The sequence below is a fragment of the Biomphalaria glabrata genome, chromosome 5, assembly GCF_947242115.1.
Source record: "Biomphalaria glabrata chromosome 5, xgBioGlab47.1, whole genome shotgun sequence".
Classification (NCBI taxonomy): Eukaryota; Metazoa; Mollusca; class Gastropoda; family Planorbidae; genus Biomphalaria; species Biomphalaria glabrata.
The window spans coordinates 14,857,255-14,884,813 of NC_074715.1; the positions used below are offsets into that span (position 1 = coordinate 14,857,255).

Below are 27,559 nucleotides of genomic sequence, written 5' to 3' on the forward strand. Positions count from 1 at the left end.
ATTCCATTCTCGGATCAAGTTGAAACTTTACACAATTATTTATTGGACCTAAAAAATGTGAATCAATTAAAAAAATTAACAAATTAGTCAATTAACTATTGATAATTAAATTTTTGTTTGAAACCAAGAAAGGGAGATAAATTCTACATTATTGAGATATATAATTGTAAACGCGAAGTTCTTCCCATTAGATAATTAAAAAAATATTTTTTTATATTTTGCTAGATATTCTATTGCAAACCATGGAGAACTTATTTAATTTTTAAATTTTACGAGTCAACATTAGGTGAGTGGACATTAAGATAATTGGTCGTTGTGCATGTCACAGTGATCACGTTTATCATCTTAGGCACACATACCCTGTGTGTGCTGCGGGCGTCTTCTGTTTGCGGCCCTATCTATTGTCCTTCGGGTAGATGTCTCCTCCGAGTGAGGCCTTGAGATCTGGGGGTTAATGCGTCCCTCTTCCACTGGGGATCTCAGCTCCATTGGCGCCACGCCCAAAGCGTGCTCCCACTGCTCAGTAGAGGTTCTCCTCCGGTCGTCTCTGTCTCGTGCAGAATGTCCATCATTGGGCTGGTCTCTGGACGGCCTTTCTCCGTTTCGTTTCCCGTTGAGTCTAAATAGAATGTAAACAAATATTACTCGTGAATCATGGAACTAGTCTTAGAAAACTAGTCTCCGGCTTAATCAAATCTATGGGGATAGAAAAAGCACATATTGGTGGAGTTCACAGTTCAGTTCATAAATATAAATATTAAACATAGCGCTGAACCAATGAATGAAGTTACTATGTCACACATAGGCCTATAATATTATAATGACTAGAATACAATATTTTAATGAGAGAAATTCAGCAACACAGGAACCAGGTCAACATCTCACAGAACCATTGTAGGTACAATGACGTACCAAGGGTACCGCAGGCATCCAGCGCCCGCGTTACCTCTCAATACTGTAAATAATCCACATTAGTATAGGAACAGGCAACAGCAAGACCCCACCCCTTTCTTTTTTTAAACTTACGTTTACTGAAGTAAATCTCATTATTGGGCCAAGTAGCATTCGAGGAAGTGGAAGGTGTGGGAGCCCCTTGCAAATGGGCCGCCCCCTCCCCAACCACAAGTAAAAAGTTTTGGATCCTCCAAATATGTGTATATCTAGATGCCTAGATCTATTTTCCTAAAGACTACCGGAATATGTACGAACCTCATCTCCTGTGCTTCGTTCTTCTGCCGCTTCTTGTTTTTCACTGGCTTGTGATACATCTGTGGGTTGTGGCGCTTCTTGGCTTTCAGGTAACTGCTTTTGGCAATCTTTTCAGCCTTGACATTGGTTAGATTTTTGCCGCACTTGCTGCAGGTCAAAGGACAAGACAGCGTTACCACGGCGCTTCTGTAGCATTTGGTTGCCCATCTGTAACATCTGGCAAAAAAAAGTAATTTTACACGATGTTGGTCTGAAAAAAGTTTGCGAAGTAACAATTTTGTTTTCCTTGAATTAATTTCTAATTCGTTACATAATATTTTAGATTCGTGTACCCAGTGCCGGCCTTACAAATTGCGGGAGAAATTTAATGGATGCTTAAGAGGACCCACTTAAATTTTTTTTACAGTAACAACTATTAGTAACCTACTAATTAAATAATTATATCAAAATTTATTATAGCCTACAACATGCAATAGGCGTCGGTGGCTTAATTAAAGTTACATCAATCGTACGATACACTAAATATGTTAACCTTATAAGTCATACATCTTTAAAAGCCTGATAGTAATATAGTAAATGTTAATTGCGGGTCCCTGCCAGGTGAGGGGCTCAATTCGGAGCAAAATAGGCGTAAGGCCGGCCCAGCATGTACTTGTCCTCTACCTTCGATGGTCCCACCTATCCAAAACGTCAAACCCATCCAAATAGGTCAGGCTTATTTCACATCTTTCCTGAACTAGAAGTTGAGCTCGGATGATAGAGATTTTCATCCTATGATGATGCCACTACCTTTGTAAACAGCTATTTTATGGAGAAAGACGTTCAATAGAAATACATTTATTAAACTACCCTCTGGACTGTGATTTATTTTTGCCTGATGAATCAATGGTGTAGATTGCATCTCCATAAGTTGAACATAAAGTAAAGTTTCCCCTTTCAGACCTTGCGATCTATAGGGCAGATGATGTTAAGGTCATCAGTTTCTTAGGCCAACGGTTAACGAGCAAGGTGTTATGAGGCCAGCACAACGACCAACCGCCTTTACTTTCCCAACTAAAGTCAGGCGCCCATTAGAGATGGGTGGACTCAGGGGCGCTCTAAAAATCCCGAAATTAAAATCCGAGTATTCACCGGGATTCGAACCCAGGACCTCAGGTTTGGAAGCCAAGCGCTTAACCACTCGACCATAATCTTATTTCATAAATCACAGTTATAATTACGTCCTACGCTACGACTAAACAGACTAACGAAACAGAAAATCATTACTGTTAAAAAAAACATTGTATATGAACCCTTTAAGACTTTGCCATCTATAGAGCATATGACCGAAAGTCAACAGTGTACGTGGGGTATCATATGACCATCTAACGACCAACCGCCTTTACTTCCCAAACTAATGTATCATTGGTATTGGGTGGACTCAGTGGCGTCATAAAAATTCCGAAGTTCTAAATCTAGGTCTTCACCGAGATTCAAACCCAAGACACCTTGGTTTGTAAGCCCTGCGTTCTACCTCTCAGCCGCCACGCCAAATGAAATAGGAATTCGTTCTAAATATTTGGGACAATCCTTTCAAAAGTAAAGATTGTTATGCCCTAGTCCAAAACTCTTTCAGGGCGCCAGAAGTATTAAGGTTCGAGCTCCGGACAAATTAGAATGCAAGCTAGCCATTCATCCACTTTAATGTGATTTGTTTGCTATTTTTGTTGACCTCCCCCCCCCCCCCGACATTTTTCGTTGCATCCATGTAGTTTACATAGAGCAGGGGAAGCAACTTACTCGCTGTTTCTGTCAGCACACGTGACGTCGTCTCGCTGCGTGTTGTATCTGTTCCCTCTAGCTTCTCGGCCGTTGCTGACGTAGTCAACTCTGACGTCGGTCTCCCTTGCCGTTTCCTCCTCCTTCCGCGGCCGGTGGTGCTTCTTGATCTCGCTGACGCTGGTTCCGCTGTGGTGCCGCTGGTTGTTTAGCTCTCTCAGAGACATCTCTTGTTCCCTCGTGGTGATCACTCCAAGAACGTCGGACGCATTCGTCTGCGATGTTATAATCGACATGGCCCTTTCCTGTTCGTGGTTAGGTCCCGAGACTCGGTGTAGTATCTCCTCTCTGTGGCGCAATTCTTCTTTCTGGCGTATTTCATCTTTTTGGCGTAGTAATTCTTTTTGTCGCTGTTCCTCTTTATGGCGCAGCTCCTCCTTGTGGCGTAGCTCCTCCCTGTGGCGCAGCTCCTCCCTGTGGCGCAGCTCCTCTCTTCGACGTAACTCTTCTTTGTGGCGTCTTTCCTCGTCTCTACGTTGAGCCAACACTTTCTGACGCTCTGCGTCTTCAGCACGGTTTTCGTCTCGCTCTGCTTCCGGTTGCCTGATTTCCGTGGCTGCTGGTTCCTTTTTTGGGTGAATCCACTGACGCTCTCTCTGAACGGCGTGCTCTTGCCTGTGCCGAGAATGCGAAATGTGATGCGTCTCGGTCTTGACCCCGCCCTCCTCAGTACTGCGGGACGTTTGAGAGAAGGACGTGGACGACGATTTGTGGTGATACGTCTGCGAGTGGTAGCTGTGTGATGTCTGCGATGAGAAATCCGGACCCAGAGATTTGAAAGCTTCAAGTGAAGAAATGTCAGTAGTCAGAGAGAGAGGCTTCAAGGGCATCAACTCTTTGATCAAATCTATGGATAGAAAATAATACACAATCAAACATACAGAATATTCATTTACAACGACCTCATTTAAACGCATGAAACATTTTAATTAAATTCAAGCTCTTATTTGATCTTCTGATAGTGGACAGCACGGATCGAATTTTGAGATCAGCGGCATAACTTGAATGGGGGCACAAAAGTTTGATGTTGCCACTGACGGATAGCATTTTAGTAAATATTAATTAAAAAAAGAGGCCAACCTAAGAAAGGGAAGCGAGAAAAAATTATAGTGCCGCCTTTGGATTCAAAATATGCATGTTACACCTCTGGGCTGGTCAAAAGATTGACTGATTGAAGGATGGGCTGGTCAAAAGATAGGCTGATTAAAGGATGAGCTGGTCAAAAGATTGGCTGATTAAAGGATGAGCTGGTGAAAAGATTGACCGATTAAAAGATGAGCTGGTCAAAAGATTAGCTGATTAAAGGGTGGGCTGGTCAAAGGATTTGCTGGTCAGTAACAGAGGTGGACTAAGTGGGATTTGAGTGGGGCAACCGTTCTAGGCCTCGCGCCTTAGGATCGCCCCGCGATGAGAATCTTTTGTCATCGTCAGCCCATCGTACAAATATTCATGGCCCAGACACTCGCCCAGGGCCCCGACATTGCTAGGCCGCATCTAGTTTATGAGATGGCTGTGAAGAAGTCAATAAGCTAGGTTAAAAGAGGAATAAAAGATAATCACAGTCCCAGCTATTTGAAATGGAATAAACTATCAATAAATGCATGATTCTTACAAATTTCAAGGTCTGAGCTTGCATAGATGAATCATCAACTAATTTTTAATATTGAACTTTAAATAATGCGATACAAAGAAAAAACAAACAGCTTCCCAAATATACAAATACTACAAAGTAGAAAAATACATTATTTTCCCCATACTTAAGGACTACACCAACAAAAGAATACAACGAACTTAGTACGTCATCAAATCTGTATTTATATAAACATAAATCAGCCGCGGGTCATACATGACAAATCAGATCCATTCTACCACTTGGTCTGCCAATAAGTGGCTTTTAAAAGGTTGGATCATAACAAACATAAGTTGAACTTGGCTGCTGGGTAAGATATGCTTTTAAAACCCTTCTACATTTTACTTGATGCTGCGGAATAGATTACACATTGATGCTGGTAGTCACGTGCTGCCTAGCGCCGCTTTTGATTAGCTAACTCACACAGACATAAACAACGCACGTACATACGTGAGATATCTAAACTCAACAGAAAAAAAAAACCAACTACTGAACTAGCACAATTCACTTATTCACTACGGGCAGACTATCGTGATACAAAGTAATAAGTCAGAAGTAGTATTAGAAAAACAAAATGAAATAAATAAAGTACAATTCAACTTATAGCCCCAACATAATTCAATGATAGGGGCCTACCGTATTTTAGCGCATATGCCCCGCACATGCGTATAACCCGCACATATGACAAAATAAGTAAAAAAACAAAATCGTAATCCCGCACCTTTATATACCCCGCACGTGAAGAGTTGATTTATGATCCAACTGCTGCTACCAACATGCTTCAGTCATTGGAAGAAGACAGTGAATAGGATACAAGTTTCAATGACTTCACTAACTATAGCGAGGACAGTGACATGAGTGAGACTGGGCAATTGATTGCGGATGCATTGCATGCAGTGTAGTCTCGCCATTGCCTGTATCGGCAAATTAGTTTAGCTACTTACTTGTCACAATTGATTACTGGTATAGTAAAGATTCTGTGCCACATCGGCACTAATTGTTTTCTTGAAGTTTATAATCTTATCTTATCTTACATAATACAGGCGTTACTTCAAAAAAGAAGATGATTACGTCCTACGCGTCATGCATTTAGTCATGCATATTAACCAATGACTTAAATTCAGCCAAGTCACTGGTTTTCCTGGCTAGCTCAGGCAACCCATTCCATGCTCTAATAGCACTAGGGAATAAGGAGTATTTGTACAAATTTGTCCTAGCATATGGGACGAGGAATGTACCTTTATCTTTGTGTCTTTCAGAGTATTTTATTAAATTTTGTTTTTGTATTTGAAGATTATGGCTCATTGTTTTATGTATGATTGCTACTTTACTTTTGAGCCTTCTGTCCTGAAGGCTTTCTAAATTTAGTGATTTTACTAAAGGTGTTACTCTAGTCAATGAATAATGAAAGGCTCATAAAGCTTTCTTATGTTCATTTCACAACCACACAGCGAAATATAGGAGGTATAAAGACTCAACGGTATGTTCCATTTATTCTCTGTTTATGAGTAAAAAAAAATTGTGTATACCCCGCACAGGGGGGGGGGGGAGGGTGGAGGGAGGTGGCGGCAGCGGTCGCCTGTATAACCCGCGGGCTATATGCGCGAAAAAAAAAGTAATCAATTGGAAATAGTATCAGACTCAAGTGGAACAGACAAATAGGTGGCTGTGTGGGGCAATGTCTTAAATATTGAGGTTAAAGAGGTTCCATCTTAATCATTTGAATGGCTACTATTGACTAACACTTTCGTTTCGTCGTTTGTCAAACATTTGAATTGCTGATATTGTATTTGGACAACTTTTGATTATTCTCTCGAGCTGAAATATCACACATCAACTCGTGCTGCGTGACAACACAATGGATTAAAATTTCATAAAGATCAGTGAAATAGTTGTATTTTTGAATTGTGGAAATTTACCGTAAAATCCAGTGTTCACCACATGGGAAGTAATTATTGTATATTATTAGGGCCTAGGGCTAGGGGGGTATCAATAATATTTCTTTTACATATGACTAAAATAATGAATGTTTAGTTTATCATATTATTTAAACATAAAGCAGGAAGCGATTAAATTTCATAAAATTTTACTCATTAACTCTTTCCATTTGCAAAATTGTTTATATATGAAATAGGTATTGATCCACATCCCCTCCTCCCATCATTCGTTGGTGAATTGGGAGCGTTTAATTAATAGTGTCAAATAAAAAAATACACTTGAAATTCATACAAACACTTTGAGCTTTAAACAATGTAGGAAGTGCATCTACAAATCGTTTGTAAATAACATGTAGGCTAATTTTTAAATAACTCATAGCCCCAACTTTTTTTTTGTCACTCTAGTGTAACCAAATTAGTTTAAATAGATCTAGTACCACAGGTCCAATTTCTTATTGTTTGGTTACAATATTATTATTTTTTATTATATAAAATGCAAATGTTTTACAGATTAGAAAAAAAAAGAGCAACAAAAATGAACAGCTAAATAAATAAATTGTAGCTTTTATATAGCGCTACTTTCATGCTTATAGCATGCTCAGAGCGCTATAGTCCAATCTCATTCATGGGGCAGGGATGTATTTGGGAGAAGGTTTTTCCGTGCTGCCTTTAGGCGCCCAATAAACATAACTCTGCTCGAGTCGGGTGTCAAACCTCGAGCCCCTTCATAGGTAGCCAAGCCAAGCCAAGTTCAACAGTGCCAGTGTCATATTTACAGTGACATTGTAGCATATAGTTTAGTCCTGATCCATACAAACAGGGGAGGACTGGCTATGTGGACATTCGGGAAAATGGGTAAGGCTACCGTAAGGAACGCATGAATGTGCCATGTGACACTTATTAAATTGTTAAAGGTTTTATAATATTCTCTAACAGAAGTGACCCTTTGAGCGTCCTGTTTAAAGAAATATTTTACAGACTCTACAGTACAATACTAATTTAATCTAACAAATTTTCCGAATTAATGTAATCCGTAGACAGTGCAACTAGTAGGCTCCATCCTTTTAGGGCTTAAACACGTAGCGATTAGACAGCAACATAAAGCCTATATTTCTTATAAATATATAGGGCATGTGTACAGATATCAATACATTATCAATACATTATCAAACTTAACATAATGATTTTGAGGACAGATAGACTTAGAATCGGACGCCTATCATATGATATACAATTTGTGGGCCGGAAGTGATAGAAATGCCCAGATCGATTTTTGACACCCAGTCCGTCCTTGCAAACAAAGGTATTATGGTAACATAGGAAATATGGTGACCTTTTTTTTTTAAAAAAAAAAATAGAAGTAAACTATGAACGCATTCCTAATCTGAACATATAAAGCTAATAAGTTATGAACGCATTCCTAATCTGAACATATAAAGCTAATAAGTTATGAACGCATTCCTAATCTGAACATATAAAGCTAATAAGTTATGAACGCATTCCTAATCTGAACATATAAAGCTAATAAGTTATGAACGCATTCCTAATCTGAACATATAAAGCTAATAAGTTATGAACGCATTCCTAATCTGAACATATAAAGCTAATAAGTTATGAACGCATTCCTAATCTGAACATATAAAGCTAATAAGTTATGAACGCATTCCTAATCTGAACATATAAAGCTAATAAGTTATGAACGCATTCCTAATCTGAACATATAAAGCTAATAAGTTATGAACGCATTACTAATCTGAACATAGAAAGCTAATAAGTTATGAACGCATTACTAATCTGAACATATAAAATAATAAGTTATGAACGCATTCCTAATCTGAACATATAAAGCTAATAAGTTATGAACGCATTCCTAATCTGAACATATAAAGCTAATAAGTTATGAACGCATTCCTAATCTGAACATATAAAGCTAATAAGTTATGAACGCATTCCTAATCTGAACATATAAAGCTAATAAGTTATGAACGCATTCCTAATCTGAACATATAAAGCTAATAAGTTATGAACGCATTCCTAATCTGAACATATAAAGCTAATAAGTTATGAACGCATTCCTAATCTGAACATATAAAGCTAATAAGTTATGAACGCATTCCTAATCTGAACATATAAAGCTAATAAGTTATGAACGCATTACTAATCTGAACATATAAAATAATAAGTTATGAACGCATTCCTAATCTGAACATCTAAAGCTAATAAGTTATGAACGCATTACTAATCTGGACATATAAAGTTCATAAGTTATGAACGCATTCCTAATCTGAACATATAAAGTTCGTAAGTTATGAACGCATTCCTATTCTGGACAATAAAACAACTTACCGGGTGCTCGCTTGGATTCTGGTCCAGAAGAAACACACAAATTGTCAGAACAAGTGTCTCCTGAAGCACATTCTGAGCAAGGCTGCCCTTTAGCATATGGATAATAGCCTATGAAGTTTCCCCTGTCAATGAAGCAAACCCCAATAAAGTCATTAGTCTTGATTATTGATACAATTGATCCATTCATGTCAAACGTCTTTATATGATCTTATAAATTACAGACGTTACTTCAAATGAGAAGATAATTACGTCCTTCGCGTTTCATATGTCTAGCCATGTATGTTACTTCAGTGACTTGAACTCTGTCAGGTCGTTGTTTTTTTCTGGCTGATTCACGGAACCCATTCCATGTTCTAACGCATTTGGGAAGTAAGAGTATTTTGTACGAACTTGTCCCAGCATACGGAATAAGAAGTGTGCATTTATCTTTGCTTTTTTTTTTATAACTGAACTCTAATAACATTGTGCAAACATGATTTTATTAACGTAAATTTTTCGCGTGCTAATGGGGTGAGAAAACCAATACAACAAGCAGACGTGACCCAATTACGTTCTAACTAAGCAGCTAATTATAGTCAGAAACCTATACAAGACATACACTTATTAAAATATCTACATCACGATGCGTGTAGTTCAAGGCTGTCCTCCAGTTTTAGATCTACACGTAGCCAGCGTCGTGTTCTTTGTATTCAGCCTGCGTGGTCTTCTAGTTTTAGATTCAAGTTTAGACTATGTTCACATTATGGAGGAATGTAGAGCTCCGAGACATGTTGGAGAAGTATCGTTTCATTTTTACTCAAATACTAGAAAGTAATCTATGGCCTCCTTCAGTTGCGGAGCGGCTGTGGATCATCTCATGGAGATGAATGCCTGGGCATTAGCTGTGGTCGGAACGATGTCGCCCACACATAAGTTCCACCCCCCCTCCACGCAGCTGATGTATCCAAAAGAACGGCAGTGCCGATACAGTTTGGGGTCAGCGGCGTCGCAGGTTCTGCCAGGGTGTAGCGCTGGGTGCTGAAAAACTGCTGATTACTATTGCTTTTTAAAAATGTTTTAATATATGATTTTTAAAAGGTTTATTTTCGAATTCGTATGTGCCACCAGGAACATTAATAATCTCTCTATATATAATTCTCTTCATGGCTCAAGAGTTTGGACACCAAGTAATGGAAAGATCACTCTTTTATTTCTGCAAGTCGTACGGACTAGAGTTACCCCACGTAATTTTAAAAGCGAAAAAAAAAAGAGAGGGGGGGGGGGAAGAACAATTAGTATTAACCCGTCACTAAATAGCAGGGCCGGACTTAACCATTGTGTAGCCCAATGCGAAACGGATTTCGCGGGGCCCAGTTTGGGTAGGGATACCCATTTGTTATAAGTTATAAAATGGTTTAACGTAATAATTTATACACCTAGAATTAGCGCGGGTCCTTTTGAAGTGCGGGGCCCACAGCGGTCGGATAGGTTGCATTGGCCTAAGGCCGGCCCAGCAAAATTGCGGCGTATGCTACGCCGCGGGTCGACAAGTATGTATTTTATTACTGCTCATTGTGCGCGACATGAAAAGTACCCTCCCCTGCTTACTCAACGATTTCGTTCTCTACAGGTCAGAGCTTACCTCGGGTAGTAGTAGCAGACAAACAACATGGCGTCCTTGACAATCCTGCCGGCGACGTTCAGGTTCTGACACAAGTGTGCCGAACAGCCGACTGTCGTCGTGTAGGACCAGATCATCTGGAAGAAATAAATGACATTGATTATAACCACGATTTAAGATGCGCAAGTGGACCCAAAAAATGTAACTAACTTCGGTAATAATGGCAATGAAATGGCAATGTTTTCGATTCCGAAGATTAAGGATGAGTGCAGTGTTTCACATGACTAAGCAAACCCAGTTGTGACCTAAATATTTTTCCACATCTCGTGCAGACAAAGTCGTTATCCACTGGATGTCTATATAAGTTTTTGTTTTTTTACATCTTCTGCACCTGTCTTCAATAATTGCTTTTCTTTGAATCTCATACAAAAATAATTGAGTCTCAAAAGTTTGTCCCGTAGCCTTTGTGAGAACTCTCCAACTGTTTCTTTCAAAGACCATCTTCTGCCAGCTTCTTTCCTCCATGCCAGTGAGGGCGAAGTAGGACCTGGGCTGATCTTTATAGCATGTATGGGGGGGGGGCATCTCTGTTACGCCGTCCTCCTTTAAGCTCGCCAAAGAAAATCGCCTTTGGTATGCGGTCGTCTCCCATGCAGGATAAGTGTCCGACCCAGCGCAGCTGTCGAATGATAATTAGTGCTTCTATACTGTCCACACTGGCCTCCAGCAGAACATAGTTATTTGTAATGTAGTCTTACCAGCGTATACCCATCATGAAGCGAAGGCACCTTTGATGGAGGCGTTCGAGGAGCCTTTGATAGAGCACCCAGGCCAGATACAAGTGTGGTGAGAACAACTGCTTTAGAAATGTCTGTGAAACACATTCATTTATCCCTAGAGTTGTTTCTATACAGTTGTCCTAGTAATCTAAAAAATGTTTGAGTCTGAAGAGGTGTTCACATAGTGGCCTTCATTAATTGCATGATTTGCATGTACCTTGTGTTCATTACGGTGATCGGAATCGAGACCTATCGTTATATTAGGCCTCAACACTGACATGTGACGTCGCAGCCTGTGGGCAGTTTAGACCATTAGCTTGTTGCTATGTCACAGGTCTTACGTCAAGACGTAGCAATGAGATATTGCAACCATATTTTCTCAATACTGCAAGATCTACCTACCCTTTTCTGTAATAAAAATATTAATTTCCACTAATTAACTCTGGGAGACAGAGTGAATTGATATAATAATAATAATAAGGCTTGTCTTCGAGTTCGAATATTAATGAGGAATGCCGTATTTCCCGTGGCTACGCAGCCCCGACTGTGACTTACATATTTTGCCACGTCTAGGGCAAGCATAACCATTGTCCGACAGTGGTCGATTAAGATTTTCTTGATTTGATATAAGATTTGTAATTAAAACAGTACACTGACTTATAGCTGTTGCTCTACGTATTTTTATCCTGATTCATTAGGTATTTCTAGTTAGATGCTCTAGGTATTTAAAAAAATATCTATTCAGATTTATATACAAAGCGCAAGTGAGTCGAGTTCTCCCCCCTCCCAATTACACATTTAAACCTAATCTGTAATATTCGCAATGGAATGACCCAGATCAAACTCCACTTGCCTTTCCAGGATCTCAGTACCACCCTGATTGCCCAGGCTACTCACCTGCGAGAAATGGCACGCCCCCTTGCAGCCGGAGTTGGAGTGTGACCAGATGGACTTCTCGTCGTGCCACGTTTTCATGCCCCTCAGGTACACGTCGTTCTCGTGGTCCGTGTCGAAGTAGAGGTTCTCCCCGAGGTCAAGGTTGTGCTCGTGCTTGAACAGGCACTTGTGGGCCCAGCTGTCGGCCCGCTGCTGAAGACTAATATTCCAGTACTGGGGATGGTAGAGATGGCAACGGAATGAACAAAGTAGCCAACATGACGTTCATAGGAACTAGGTCTCCATACACTGATGGGCATGAATTGTCGAATAGATTTTTAAAATAAAATTATGTTCTAATTTGGAAACAAACAAGAAAATTAATAAACACTAATTAAAATACGAAAAACATGCATATATGTAACTCTGCCGGACCAAGTTAAACAAAGGATGTGACCCAAACGTCCTTTGTTTAACTTGGTCCGGCAGGGTTACATATATGCATGTTTTTGCCTATTTTCTATACAGTCGTTTGTTTACCCCTGCAGCAGTAAATCTTTGTTTTTTTAGTCTTTGAACACTAATTAAAGATGGCTTATTACCATTGTTTAACTTCAATAAATGGCGTGTCTTATGTTACCACATATTAAGTAGACCTTGTAAAATGTCCAGAAGGGAATCGGCGCCGAATTTGCCATTATTCCGATGACCGTTGGAAAGGAATTTATACAGAGGCCAAACGTGAACCGAGAGCTCTCCAAACCCAAGTCCTGTCTGAATATCTCAACAAAGTCATCGGCCGTATTATTTAGCCACAGCCCTACCCCCCCCCCCCCCGTTCCTTGGCCCCGCTAGCTACAAGCGGCCGCATGCCGTACTGACGACGGGGAATTTATTACGTGGAAAGAGCTTATCACAAGAACAAATAAAAACAAATATTTATTTTTAGAACTTGTATTTATACAGTGTATCTTTATGTAAAGATATATATGTAAAGTATAAATACAGGTATATAGATATGTAGATAGATAGATAGATAGATAGATAGATAGATAGATAGATAGATATTCAGATTTACAAGCATATTACATTAACACTCATTAAGAAACTGTTATGGCTCTTCCGCGGTGTTGAATGCAAACAATGATATAAACAGGAGGTAACCTTCAACTAAATCAGGAACACCGGCGAAAGGCCAAAACAATCAAGATATGTAGTCGACGCTGATATTGGTCAACAAATATGTTTAATGATCAAGAAGGGAAGCGTCCGATGTCAACTATGTCCGTAAACTACTTCTTATACTTGCTGTGATAAAAAAAGTGTCTTGTCTCTATCAACTCCTAGAGCGTTCTTACTTTTTAACAAACTGTACGTCATCGTCGCTAAGTAAAACCTTCCACCTATTCCCGAAACAAATAATTAAATCCTAATCATGTCATAACAAAACATAAATATCGTTAATGCATAAACACAAATACATCTAACAAGCGAAGAGAATATATTTTTTATTCTAGAGATTCAGTTCGGTACACAGGTAAGACTTGATCAAACATTGTTAAATCTAATATATAAAGTAGAATGTAAGGTGGCTGTATGTTTGTATAATGCCTGAATGTATGTATGTCTTGCATAGAAATCAAAACCGTTTGATCAATGTCAATGAAACTTGGCACGAACGTTCATTAGATAATAGCGGTGATCTTAGGATATGTAAAGTTGTCTTACAAGAAGAGAGTTTACTGATTTACATCAATGAGGCATCTTGTCATATATTTTGACTATTAAAACAGCATAGATGCCTTGTATGATATTACTAAAACAATGAAAAAACCCGAGAAAAAGCCGGGTAAGAATGGCTAGTATTAAACATAACTTTCTTTCCCGTTCTCCGTCCTCGCTCTATGTTAGTAAATATTGCGAGTTCTACAACTTCTAATGTGCCGGTCACTAAATGTGCAAGCCTACTCCTGGCCTACACATTATATATTCTTATCTTCACAAATAAGAGGCTCAGAAAAGCTTTGACAGATATCCATTCTTTTAAAAATGTTATTATCTTCCCAAGGTCGTAGAGTTATCTCGCCTTAGTTATAAAGTTATCAGTGTGGTGAATTCACTGTTTCGACACAGATACTGGCCTCAATTTTCAGCTTCCATTGGCGTTATCACACATTTAAAAACATAAAGAAGAAAAAAAATTAGCGCAACAAAATACACACACACACAGACACACCCACACACAGACAAGATATGCCATTGAGAGTACTATTTTTAGTTGCACTAGAAAAGGGAGCTAGTCTCATCGTCTGCATAAACGTTGTTGCTGTGTTACCGCCCTTGAGTTTTTTTGTTTTTTTGTGTGTTGCTGTTTTGTTTCTGTTAGTTGTAGAACAGTGATAAGTTTGTTTACCTCAAACTAACAATAAAACAAACACAACATGCCTATAGATCTACATCGCCGTGCAGGGGCGCGGGGTCTATGTCACGAGGTGCAATACCAGAGGGGCGTGTTGTAGACAAAATAAACTGTACATGGATATCCAACCCTTGCCGAGGCCACGCCAACAACAGTACCATTCGAGATGGCCGCTATATGGCCGAACGTGACTCTCGAGGAATCTCGATAGATGAGAACTTGAACATTTTAGAACGGGATTTGGTTTTAACCAGCAACATTTCATACAATGAACTTGGGATAGTTTAACAGATGCGTGAGAGTTACAGAACTTTCTTTAGACAGTTGGATATAAAGAACAACCTATTTGTTTGTTTGTTTGTTTCTTTTACAAGTTTTGGACGTAGCTTCAACGATGAAGACTATTACATCAGAGCCCAAACCTGCTTTGGGACCGAGGCGGGTGGCGAGAGAGGCGACCGCCCTAGGTCTCGCGACGTAGGGAAGGGGCGCGATAGAGAGAATATTTCGCCCAGGTCCCCGCGCACTGTTCAGGACTAAAAGTTTAAACCCGAGACCATTGTGATAATAATCCGTTAGCGCATACCACACGACCACCCAGCGACCCTCTTGTTTGGTAGAATGAGTCTTGATCAAACCAACGAACTGCTGGTAGATTACAACGTTTTCCATTTTTTCCCTTGCAACTCACAACTAGCTGAGGGTAGATGACAAGTAGGCCTAAAACCCATCTAATATGAAATGAAATGTTTGGATTAGTCACCAATTATTTTACTTTCCAAAGTTCTTCAGGAAATGTCTCAGCAAGTAGCTCTTCTTAATGAGCTAAATGGTAGGGGTTATCTTATGATTACGGTTCAGCGGCCCCCGACAGGGGAAAAGACGCTATTAGTTTTGTGTGGAATGTCTGTCTGTCCGTCCGTCCCATTTAGATCTCGTAAACTAGAAAAGACAGTGAAAATCCAACATCATAATATTTGAGACCATCCAAAGTTTTGATGTAACGGCTATTTTTTTCTTTTTCTGAAAGCGAAAAATCTAATTTTTTAAATCACTTATGCAAGCAGTTTTTTCATAAAAATACACCACTTTTACAACTATTCATTATTAATAGTAACAAATAAGGGAGGCTCTTTAGTAGGGGAGATAGCTATTTACCATATTTGTAACACATTTATGCAAACGGTTTTAGATTTCTATTGCTAGTTAAGTAAGTTCTGTCATACTAATTACTACATTAACACAAAAAAAATGTTTACTTTTTTTAAAGAGAAAAATCTCTCTAGTATGCATATATTAAGTTGGACATAATTTAAAACAACAATTAATAAGTAGTTTTTCAAATTGTCGCGTGAACTGCAGCAGTGGCTATAGAACACCTAACTAGAGGAATTTTTTTTTCTAATTTTTTTTTTACAGAAATGTTTTTTTCTTGAGGATTTAAATAAGAGATTGACCATTTACAAAAAAATTGGATCAATTAGATATTCATTATAAGACATCAGTTAGGCCAGGTTCAAATCTAACTTCACATTCACGTTCACCTATCCTTTCATACTCATTTCTCGCACGTGTCTGACATTTTGCTCTATCTCCTGTGATCGATGTAATATTTTTTCTTATAGAATTTGTTTCTTTTTCAAAAGCTTTCAGTTACAACATTTGCTATATATCTAATCCAAGCTTGGTTCTATTAGTAGAGATAATTTTAGAAAGTTCCTCTTGAGAGCTTTTAGTGGAAATAAAAACTTACGCAAGAATTGCATGCACTTCCGTCGCACCTTCATCGCCCAGGTCGCCCAATCGTCGCAAAAAAATTTATTTAATAAAACAAATACTGTACCTAGTTACCTATGCTGCTGCTTTGTTTGTCGAATTGGTTGACTTGTATCTAGGGTTGTAGCTAGGCAACGGGAATAATGTCAGACACGTTAGCCAGCGACTACCCGTGTTTTTCACTTGTCTCAAATTGTGTCTCTTGTGTTTTTTACTTGTCTCAAATTGTGTCTCTTGTGTTTTTCACTTGTCTCAAATTGTGTCTCTTGTGTTTTTCACTTGTCTCAAATTGTGTCTCTTGTGTTTTTCACTTTTCTCAAATTGTGTCTCTTGTGTTTTTCACTTGTCTCAAATTGTGTCTCTTGTGTTTTTCACTTTTCTCAAATTGTGTCTCTTGTGTTTTTCACTTTTCTTAAATTGTGTCTCTTGTGTTTTTCACTTGTCTCAAATTGTGTCTCTTGTGTTTTTCACTTGTATCAAATTGTGTCTCTTGTGTTTTTCACTTTTCTTAAATTGTGTCTCTTGTGTTTTTCACTTGTCTCAAATTGTGTCTCTTGTGTTTTTCACTTTTCTTAAATTGTGTCTCTTGTGTTTTTCACTTGTCTCAAATTGTGTCTCTTGTCTGTAGGTTTGTGTTTCAAATACGTTTAATAGTGTCTTACAAAGCCTGCACGAAAAGTTATTTGTGGAAGATCCGCAGCCAAGGAGTCTAAGAGCCGCATACGTCTCGAGAGCTGCAGTTTGAGACCACTGCCTTAGAGCATGCGAAAGAAATAGGGCAGTGAGTCTTAAGGTCGCCGTGTCCCCGTACAAGGTCAAACCCGTTGTCAACTAGGACCAGGTCTCTCTCTTTCAATCTCTCTCTCTTACATCTCTGTCACCATAGACAGTGGCGTAGCAAGGTACCCGTGGGCCCCTCCCAAAAAAGATAAATGTAAAGTGAGACAAAACAATTGAATAATTTATAGGCCTATGTATCGGTACCTTTATCTAAAGACGCTCCAATGCAAGTGGTGTATCTTTTTATATAAGTAATTAGTAACAATGTCATTAAGTTTGATTCAAAGTTAATGTTTGTACAATTTCTTAACAGAATTAACTGACTTAAAGATGTTTCAAGTGAATAAAGAAACGTTTTGTGAGTTGTACATTCAACACATTTACATTTCTAAAAGACTTCTATTAGAAAAGTTTTCAATATTGATACAAACTATAATGTAATTCTTCTTCCATCATTTAACTGTAAAAAGATCGAACATTTTTCTGGCCTTGTAAGTAGCAAAGACAGTAACCAATGCATCTATTTCTAAACTTTTCTCGCTCAATGAAAAAACACAATGTGAAGCCAACCTGTTCTGTGTCATAGAAATTCTTAAATAATTTTTGATCAATCGAAATTTTGATAGTGACTGCTAAGCAGAACAAATTGATACAGGCAAAGTGAGAAATGCTCGGACATTGTTTAAAAAATGTAGTGATAAAGTAAATGTAATTGTCTATGAAAAAAAAACAGCCAAATGTAACTGTTTACAATGAAATAAAATAAACTTCAAAATCTCGTACACAGACTTGATTTGTCGTTATGAAAGGTTTCTTTAAAGGATTGCATCTCTGAACAATATTCTATCATCTGGGTCAAATGCGACTAGAATAATGGTGGCATCATACAACCCTTTGTCGTTTGCACTTGAAATGTAACTGGGCATTTACGACTTAAAACATGACGACAATATTTTATGTCAATGAAATCTGTCAAGTAATTGTACAGAATTGAAAGGCTTCTGTTCGAGTCCGAAGATTAATGAGCAGTGCAGTATTCCCCGTGACTACGCAGCCCCGGCTGTGGCCTACGTATTTTGCCACATCCAGCGCAGGCATAACCGTTGTCCGCCGGTGGTCGATTTAGATTTTTTTCGCCGTCTACGTCTGTCAAATATATGTATCCCGCGGCCTCTGTAAGTGACCACCAGCTGTCTCGTTCTGAGGCCACGTGCAACCAGGTGCATTATTCATTATTGTGAGCTAATTTCAGTAATTTGATCAACTTTTGATATGACTTGTGTGCATTGAAAGAGAAAAATGGCGCCGCTATGACCTCTTATAGTACCGGTATTTTTATCAGCACTGCATCCCCCAACAGGTCTATTATTTCTTTTCGAATCTGTGGGGCTTTGTTTTCATGTCAGATTTCAATATTCATAGCAGTTTTAAATAAATCAGGTCAGAGATTTTTGTTTAAATATAATGGTATTAACTTTCTGTAAGAACTATGAACCAAATAGTATGCATTGGTCAGAGTAAGAAAATATTAAATGATCAATGTAGACATTTCTCTATCTTCTAGATCTTTTTTTATAAACCTGCTCTTCAATTCGGTTTCGCCATTCATTAGAGTACCACATGCACGAAAACTATGTCACATACTTCGACTTTAATGTCTCTTTTGTTTGCTTAATATTTAATGATCCTTTTTTTTTTATTCTGTTGTAAGCATTTTGTACACTATACACAGGACAACAAATAATGTGATGTAGACCTACACTAACGCACAGTATCCACTTCGTCGGATCGGTTATAATTTTAAATATGTGTTTCCTTAGTCAATATCTTTAAATAGATATTATATTCCTATGAATAGGGAGAGGATTTAAAATTTAATTATTTTAAATACAGAAAATAAAAGAAACATATTAAGCTTTGAACAAATTGAATAATTATAAGATGTTTCGAAATATTATTCGTGACCATCAGGACTATCCCTATAGACCTAATTCTACTTGTTACCCCGCCCCTTTCCTTATTTTTCTGTACAACATATTTATATATTGTAAACAAAACTCTCCCCCCCCTTCCCCGTTAATACTAATACTATCGATGGTTTTTGAAGAGATATGGAAAAGAAAATTAGGGTTAGCCGCTAGCCACAATAAACTTGATGTAAAGCAGTTCCTTACATTCCCGGGTACGCTGTTCTGCCTCATCGTAGCACCCGAGTGGAAACGAGTAGTTTTTTACATTAAATATTAAATATTATGCAAAATGCAGGGGCCCCCAAAGATGTTAAGTCCCCCGGGCCCCCAAAATGATGGCAAATACCTAGCTACGCCCCCGTACTTACAAGAAAAATTCATACAATAAGAATCGTTCTAGCCCAGTTCCATGTCGATCACTGCCCAATGAATTTGTGTTTACTTCCGGCGGTTTCATGACTGCAATGAACTTTTGTTTCCCTTTAATGAGGCTCGACCCTGGCAGTGCCAGAGAATGCAAAGTAGTTCGTCTTAACAAAATAGTAAAAGTAACCAGACCGCATTGCAAAGTAGTTCGTCTTAACAAAATAGTAAAAGTAACCAGACCGCATTGAAAGTGATTGAACTGCGTTATCATTTAAAAACACATGACTATATCTTAGTAGTGAACACATGGAAACTCGTGGGTTACGTTTAGTATTTGTTTGTACATATCATTTTTCAAGTTTACAGCATGTTTACATCGCTCTGGTCCAATCTGGACATGTTGAAGGAGGGGGGGGGGGGACTGGGAGAATTATTCCGGGCTGCCTTTAGATGCTCAGCAAACATCACTTAGTTGGGTATCGAACTCGGACCCACTCTAGATAGCCAAGCATTTTACACCACTCAGCCACATATCCCACACTTTCCCACAATGAAAGACAGTCCAAGAACTTCTGCTCCGTTTCCGAATTCTGTAGCTTACAATATGATCATCCCCCACGGGTCGGATTTAAGGGAGGGCAGGTGGGGCTACTGCCCAGGGGACTACATAAAATATTCTGGATTAGCTACAAACCGTAAACCCTAATTTTGTTACTAGAATATGTGTATTCGAATTAAAACAAAAAACGAAGATGATTTATAATTAGCTCGCAGGTAATCCTTTTCTTTTAGATAATAGTACTTTTTTAAATTAATAAGTGGATTTTATTAAAGCTTTAAAAAAAAGTGTAGGTGCCTCCACATACTTAAATCCGGCCCTGATCCCCCTTTCTCCCACCCCCCGCCTTTAATATAGCAAAAAAAAAAAAACACATAACAACCAAACATTTAAATGAAGTTAGGATTAACTCTTAACCCATTGCACTTAACGTACCGTAAAAATAGCTCAGCAAAACGTAGTTACGATCATAACCAAAACCCTAACCGCTAACTCTTTAATAAATACATGCATTGACATAGTCTGTAACCTCTGAACCACACACTCTAAAACAATGACCATATTGTTCTTTCTCAGAGCTATACAGCAGTTTCGAAGCTCCCCAGGAGCAGAGAACTCTTTTACGAAAAATGCCATGGTTTCAAACGAAAACAACAACAAAACAACAGCAGCGAGTACAACAAGAAGCAATGGTTCAGCAACAGTGCCAACATCGAGCGGACAGCTATCTAGCAATCCTTTTATCTTAATGGTTTCCCGCAAACGCCTCAACTTGTACACCCCAGGGCCTGTGACGTAAAGAATTATGGGAGCCGGGGTCAGCCAGGTCAGCCTTTCATATAGGTATGTCATTAAGAGAGATGGCTGCCAACTTCAAGTTTTTGCTTCTCCTTTTACGTTTAGCGAGGAGGGAAAAAACAACCCGCTACTAAGACATATTAATGCATTTTAAAATGATAAAGTAATCCTCATAGACATTGAGCGTAATGTTATTAAAGTTATCTGATGTAAACAGGTTGTCTGTGTCTCAGGCGTAGGTCAGTGCGAACCCCTGTACGGTGTGTGGATGTGTGGGTTTTTTTTATTATTAGCTCTAGACCTAGAGGCTCTCAAACTATTAAAGACGGGTAGGGGCGTTTAGTTTAAGTCTCAAGGCGTGCACATAACAGTGCATCGGTTAGTAGGTAAACATAAAAAATGTAGTCTTCAATGCAAACTGTCATTGAGTATATAGACTTGCAGAATTTTTATAAATAGTTGTGTGGTCGTGTAGTAGGCTATACGTTTCAAACTGCCGTCATGATGGTCCCGAGTTTGAAGCCTGCCAGCTATCATCTCTAAAATCCTACAAAAATGTCACTTTTCTTTATAAAAAAAAATATTTTAAATATATTTTTGTTAACAAAGGCTATTTACACTGGACACCTGACACCAAGACAAATTAAACTGGACAGCTACAGTTTACAAAGATCAAACAGGGCCTGATACACAGTGTCAATGACATTTGTTTTCTGTAGGAATGTTTCAAATATTACAAACACTTATTCTCTAAGCATGACAAAAGGAATGGAAACATTCTACAGACTTAATGCTCCTACTACCAAATTTTAAATATTTCATTTACTTTTTCCCCCCCAGAATTCAGCTTGTACCGTGGAGGGTTGAAAGGTTGAGAACCTTCACATGAGATACATTCTCGCTAACACACTGAATAAGAAGAGTTGCATATTACTTTCGTGTTCTTCCATTTAGAAGATTCGTTAATGTCATTTAGAAGCATGCGTCTGACGGTTAACAGATTAAAAGGGTTTAAATTAATAGACATTTAGGTGAAATGGTTTATCTTTTTTTCTTCCATCTTCGTTGTGTAATGTTTAAAGAAGCAACACAGTTTTGGTCCACTTTTAATTTTGTCACACTATAGGCCGATTAGGCCGCCTACTCCATTCGTTTTCGACTGTCTATCCCAGATAGTCTTTGGTCGTTGTTACGCAGTGTGTGTGTGTGTGTGTACACAGGGCCGGTCCTAGCAATTGCGGGGCCCTATGCGAAACGGACTACGCGGGCCTAGTCTGGGTAGGGATAAGCATAAAGTCAACATTAAGATTTTGTGTTAGGAAGTACATTCGTCTTTACAATAAATTTTTATGAAATGAAAGCTGACAATGCAGTTTTATCGCGCGTAGGATTGGCACCCCATGATGACAATTTTGTCTATTTTTCAAGAGATTTTTATGAGCTTTCAGAAGATTTTTTATTTCAGGAGATTTCCAGAACTTTTTGGTATATTTTGCAATTACAATAGATTTCCACCAGCCCCTGGATAATCAGGAAGTCGCGCAAAACCTGTTTTTATATATAAGCTATAATGTTTTAAATGTAATAATTTTTTACCCCTAGAATTACCGCTGGGCCTATGAAAGTGCGGGGCCCACTGCGACCGCATAGGTTGCAGTGTCCTAAGTCGGGCCCTGTGTGTACACAGATGAAATGATATTAAACTAAGATGCTTTATTGGGGAATAATAGAATACATTATCGTTTATTTTTAAATTGTATGTGCCGGGCTTGGAGATAAAGCCTGAACAACACAAGTGGAGACTGAGTGAAGCCTGAACAACACAAGTGGAGACTGAGTCCAATAAGATGAGTCGAGAGGGGATTAAAAATCCCGTTCAAATTTTAGTTTAAAGTACGCGGTGTAAGATTACAAAAGCTTATATATAAATAAAATTTGAGTGTATTTTGTTTCACTAGATGGAGTTCAAGTTTTAATTAAAATGTGTTGTTTTTTTTTTAAATATGCATACGCCTAAAAGGGAATAGTACACTTAGAGAATTGTACACAGTTATTTCTCCCACAACCTCTCTCAGATCAAATTGAAACTTGAAACAATTATTTATTGTACCTAACAAAACATGAATCAATAATTTTTTTTTTAACCAATCAGTGAATTAATTATTGGTAATTAATTATTTTGTTTGATGTCGAAGAAAGAGAAATAACTTCAATTTTTTTTAAACTGGTGTAAGTGTGGAGTTCTTCCCCATTGATAACTTAAAAAAAAAAAAAAAAAAAAAAACATTTTTAGATTTTTGCTTGTTCATGTGTCCCATCATTCTCTACCATTAAAAAACGACTTCCGCCTTCCACTTCACGTGTAGCCCATCCGTGTTCATCGTTACCACGCACAATATCGCAACAATCTCCATTATTTAGCCATCCTTAGTTTTTACATTTATACTTTTCAGATTTTGCCAAACCTTTGTTTATTTTCGTACACTGTTGCTATAACTTTTTCTTTCTTTTCGGACTGCTTGTTTATTTGTTCCGTTTATTTTTCTAAGGTTTACTTTTTGTTTTTCAGTATTAACCCCCCCCCCCCCCCCCAACTATTGTAAATACATTTTTACGTCTGTCATAAATTACGTTTTTTTTTTTTTATTATTTCACTCGTATATTCATATGTTCATCGTTCTAGTTTTTCATATCTTCCGATTCCGTTTTTTTAAGTTCTCTAAGTAATTGGTTTTCTAGTTATACGTAATCTACTTTTTGTGTGTTTTGAGATCATATCTTAGAGATTTCCTGACTAAAATTTAATTACAGTAATCTGGTCTTTAGAATCAATTTTTTTTAAAGATCCGATTTACATCTGTAAAGTAAATACAGAAAGAGAGAAAAAGAAGACAAAACAATAAAAAGAAATGTGGTGGAGAAAGTTTGATTTTATACTAGACAAAATAAAAAAAAGGTCAAGGACGGTATGTTGTGGGATTTGTGTTGCCAACAAACAAACAAGAAATGAATTTAAAAAAAAAAACTTATATATATTATATTGTGTTAGATTTTGAAAAAATAGGATTAAAAAAAAACCCCGACACCTTCTCTTCGTTCTGAGAAAGAATCCTGGTTAAGCGAATGTTTAAATTTACTACACTTTATAATATTCGAATGATAGGCCTCTAGATCTAGACATAGAAGATGATGCGAAAAATGTCCGTGGACATTATTTTATTAAGCTCTATTATTATTACTATAGATCAAATATTATAGAAATACCCGATGACGTAAAGTCTGTTCAAGATAAATATTTTTTTTAGTTTTCTATCCCAATTTGAAATTTATTTCCTTTATACTTTGTATTCCCCCGCCCCCCCCCCCCCCCCAAAAAAAAAAAAAAAAAAAAACTTCCTATTTTCATTTCTTACGTTTTCCTTTAGGCTCCATTATATCATTCCCATATTTCTTCAAATCACTTCCTCTTCTTTTCTTCTTCTTTTTTTATTTTATTGTTTAAAAAGATGTCTTTTGAAAGTAAACTGGATTTCAACTTAACGATAAGAATCCCTGGAGCATGTTGTGGATGTGTGCGTTCGTTATTTTAACTCTTTCTCTCCGTACTTATTGGCCTATATCCACGTTTCGAACGGATTCTTCATTTTGCTCATTACTATTTCACTCCCCTGTTATGATTAAGCTTCAATAATTTTGTCGTTTGATATCAGAAAGAGTTTTATTTGGTATAGAATTAAAAAGGTATGCATGCTGTTTTTATATAACACAAAGTTTATAAAATCAAACATTAGTTTAACTCTTTCTCTCCTAATTGACGATACCATCGTTGATTTGACCTCATTGAATTAAATTTAATTTTATGATCTTTACTTTGTGTTATAAAAAAGAGCAGGCATTCCCCTGTAATTCTAGACCAAAAATAAAACATTTTCTGATAACAAAAGACAAAGTTATTGAAGTTTAATTATAACAGGGGAGTGGAACAGTAATGAGCTTAATGAAGAATTCCGTCGAAACGTGGAAAAATAATTACTTAGAGAAAGAATTAATTTAATAAGATAAAATCTTCTGTATCCGGTGGAGTGTGGATAATAAATAACTAAAGCTTTTACTATGCACCTATCAACATGAAACCGAGAATTGGTTTAGCTTTTTCACATACGCTCTCTGCAACTCTCGCTACAGTCGACACATTTACATCCTTATAGAATTAAAAATATCTACAAAGATTAAAAAAATTACTTTTTAAACGCTTCCCTGGTCTTTTGACATTACTGGCTATTTTAATCACTTTCCCGAGATAAATGTACCCACTCCAAAAGAAAGAGAAGTGGGCTAATTAAACTAAGGTCACGCTGACACAAAGAAGAGTCAAACAAAAACAGGTTGACCTAACAACAGGAGACTTTTTTTTAAAATTTCAGCCAGAGGTCAACGCTTTCCCAGATAGATAGATACGATGTTTCACTAATGCCTTTAGACATCGATTCCAGTGAATTAGTGAATTTCTATAAAGCTAGTTCAAAAGTAGGAATAATCGTTGGATTCATATCATTAAACTTTGTTTTAAAATCTTTTAAATTCGTTGTAGATAATAATTCATTCTGACAGTGGGAGATAGCATAAAGTTTAATTTTTTTTTTCACCTTTTTTTTTAGATAAAAAAACTAAGGTATATAAATCGATGAAATCGGTTCCGTTTATCGGACCACCTTTCCAGTCTTCTCTGCTTCATCTAGGGACACAGCGTCGCCATGTTCTTTTTGGTCTTCCTCTGCGTCTCGCGCCCAAAGGGGTTCCACTCTAAGGCCTGTCTAGCTCTGTTGTTGGTATTTATTCTAAGGGTGTGACCAATCCATCTCCACTTTCTCTCTAAGACCTGCACCTCTATATTTCTCTGTCCGCCCATCTCCCGCAGTTTGGTGTTTTCTATTTGGTCATACCTTTGTAATTTTCAGAGATTTATTAAGCCTCTGTTTGATGAAGTACATATATTACATGATGTTCATATAATGGAATTAACGTCGGTCCAAAACAAAACGTTAGCGTCTTTGACAACGACCAAAAAAATGGTGGACAATAATCATCTCTCTTGTTCCCTATTCAAACTCCTAAACTCAAGATGTAACAGTGCTCTTACGCTGATTGTCACAAAGAATTTCATATATAAATGAAAGACAAACTATTGAACTATTAGCAGACAGAATGAAAAAGTGAACGGGTGAAATACAGTAGGTCTGTGTCCCCAGAGAATGCTGACCATGTCCTTCAAAGCTGCATTTCTATATCAAGAGGCCCGAACAAGACTTTGGCCCCAAAAACCTCCTGTAGAAAAAAAAAAAACTATACGGAGATCTGCCTGATCCGAAAACTACTGCGAGGTTCATCTATGACTGATCTGAACCCTCCCACATGTCAAATGAGAACGAAGAAGAGGAAGAAAATGTACTCATATAAAAAAAAACCCACACAGCAGATGGATGCTATAGGTAGTTTAGAAGGCAATTATACACACACAGATGGATCACATATTGTTGTTGTTGTTGTTTTTTAAACCAATGTAATTGCACGTTTTTTTGGTGTCTCCTGTGTGCAGAATACGTAAGTAGTTAGTAAGTACCATGTAAGTACTGATAAGCGAAGTATTTTGAAACCAACCAAATGATTATTTTTAGTGTATCTTCCAGCACTGTAGAGAAAAGAATCTAATTTCTTAGTGCTTCCTCTTGTATCAGGAATCAATTTTTATCAAGGCTTCTATCAGCTCACTCGGTCTCTATGTTGTAACGATGTATGGGTGAGTTGTAGTGGATGCTATTTCTACAGAGCCGGTACTTTGATAAGAACCTAGGTGCTGGGGTGTACTGTCTTAATAAGAACCTAAATGCTTGGGTGTACTGTCTTGATAAGAACCTAGATGCTTGGGTGTACTGTCTTGATAAGAACCTAAATGCTTGGCTGTACTGTCTTGATAAGAACCTAGATGCTTGGGTGTACTGTCTTGATAAGAACCTAAATGCTTGGATGTACTGTCTTGATAAGAACCTAAATGCTTGGGTGTTCTGTCTTGATAAGAACATAGATGCTTGGGTGTACTGTCTTGATAAGAACCTAGATGCTTGGGTGTACTGTCTTGATAAGAACCTAGATGCTTGGGTGTTCTGTCTGGTGTAATACAATAGCGAGAACAAACATTAAATACACATCGCCACAAAAGGGTTGGTACGAAATGACTAAGTCCAGACTTGATATAGCACAATAACGAATACAGAATGGGCCACATTCGAGTCAGTAACTAAAGATAATGTTATCCCCTCAAGAGTCTATAAGTAACTAACTACAAGTCTACATAAATAAACTTAGACCCATGTTGTGGATGTGTGCGTTCGTTATTTTAACTCTTTCTCTCCGTACTTATTGGCCTATATCCACGTTTCGAACGGATTTTTCATTTTGCTCATTACTATTTCACTCCCCTGTTATGATTAAGCTTCAATAGTTTTGTCGTTTGATATCAGAAAGAGTTTTATTTGGTCTAGAATTAAAAAGGAATGCATGCTGTGTTTATATAACACAAAGTTTATAAAATCAAACATTAGTTTAACTCTTTCTCTCATAATTGACGATACCATCGTTGATTTGACCTCATTAAATTAAATTTAATTTAATTTTATGATCTTTACTTTGTGTTATAAA

At 37.7% G+C, this 27,559-nt stretch overlaps 1 protein-coding gene across 10 annotated transcripts in view; it reads right to left on the reverse strand.

Annotated features, from left to right (window-relative positions):
• Positions 1-27,559, reverse strand: part of LOC106074862 (peptidase inhibitor 16-like) — a 75,938-nt gene that overhangs the window by 3,632 nt on the left and 44,747 nt on the right. For 6 of the 10 annotated variants that reach the window (XM_056028630.1, XM_056028627.1, XM_056028633.1 and 3 more), the window contains 6 exons: positions 12,217-12,429; positions 10,562-10,677; positions 8,941-9,062; positions 2,989-3,874; positions 1,210-1,425; positions 360-619 (listed from right to left, as the gene is read on the reverse strand). In XM_056028630.1, the coding sequence (XP_055884605.1) occupies positions 360-619; positions 1,210-1,425; positions 2,989-3,874; positions 8,941-9,062; positions 10,562-10,677; positions 12,217-12,429 (1,813 nt within the window). Of the gene's footprint in view, positions 1-359; positions 620-1,209; positions 1,426-2,988; positions 3,875-8,940; positions 9,063-10,561; positions 10,678-12,216; positions 12,430-12,797; positions 12,965-13,359; positions 13,468-27,559 lie in introns of those variants that run through there. The other 4 variants (XM_056028634.1, XM_056028635.1, XM_056028631.1 and 1 more) reach the window with 4 other exon arrangements.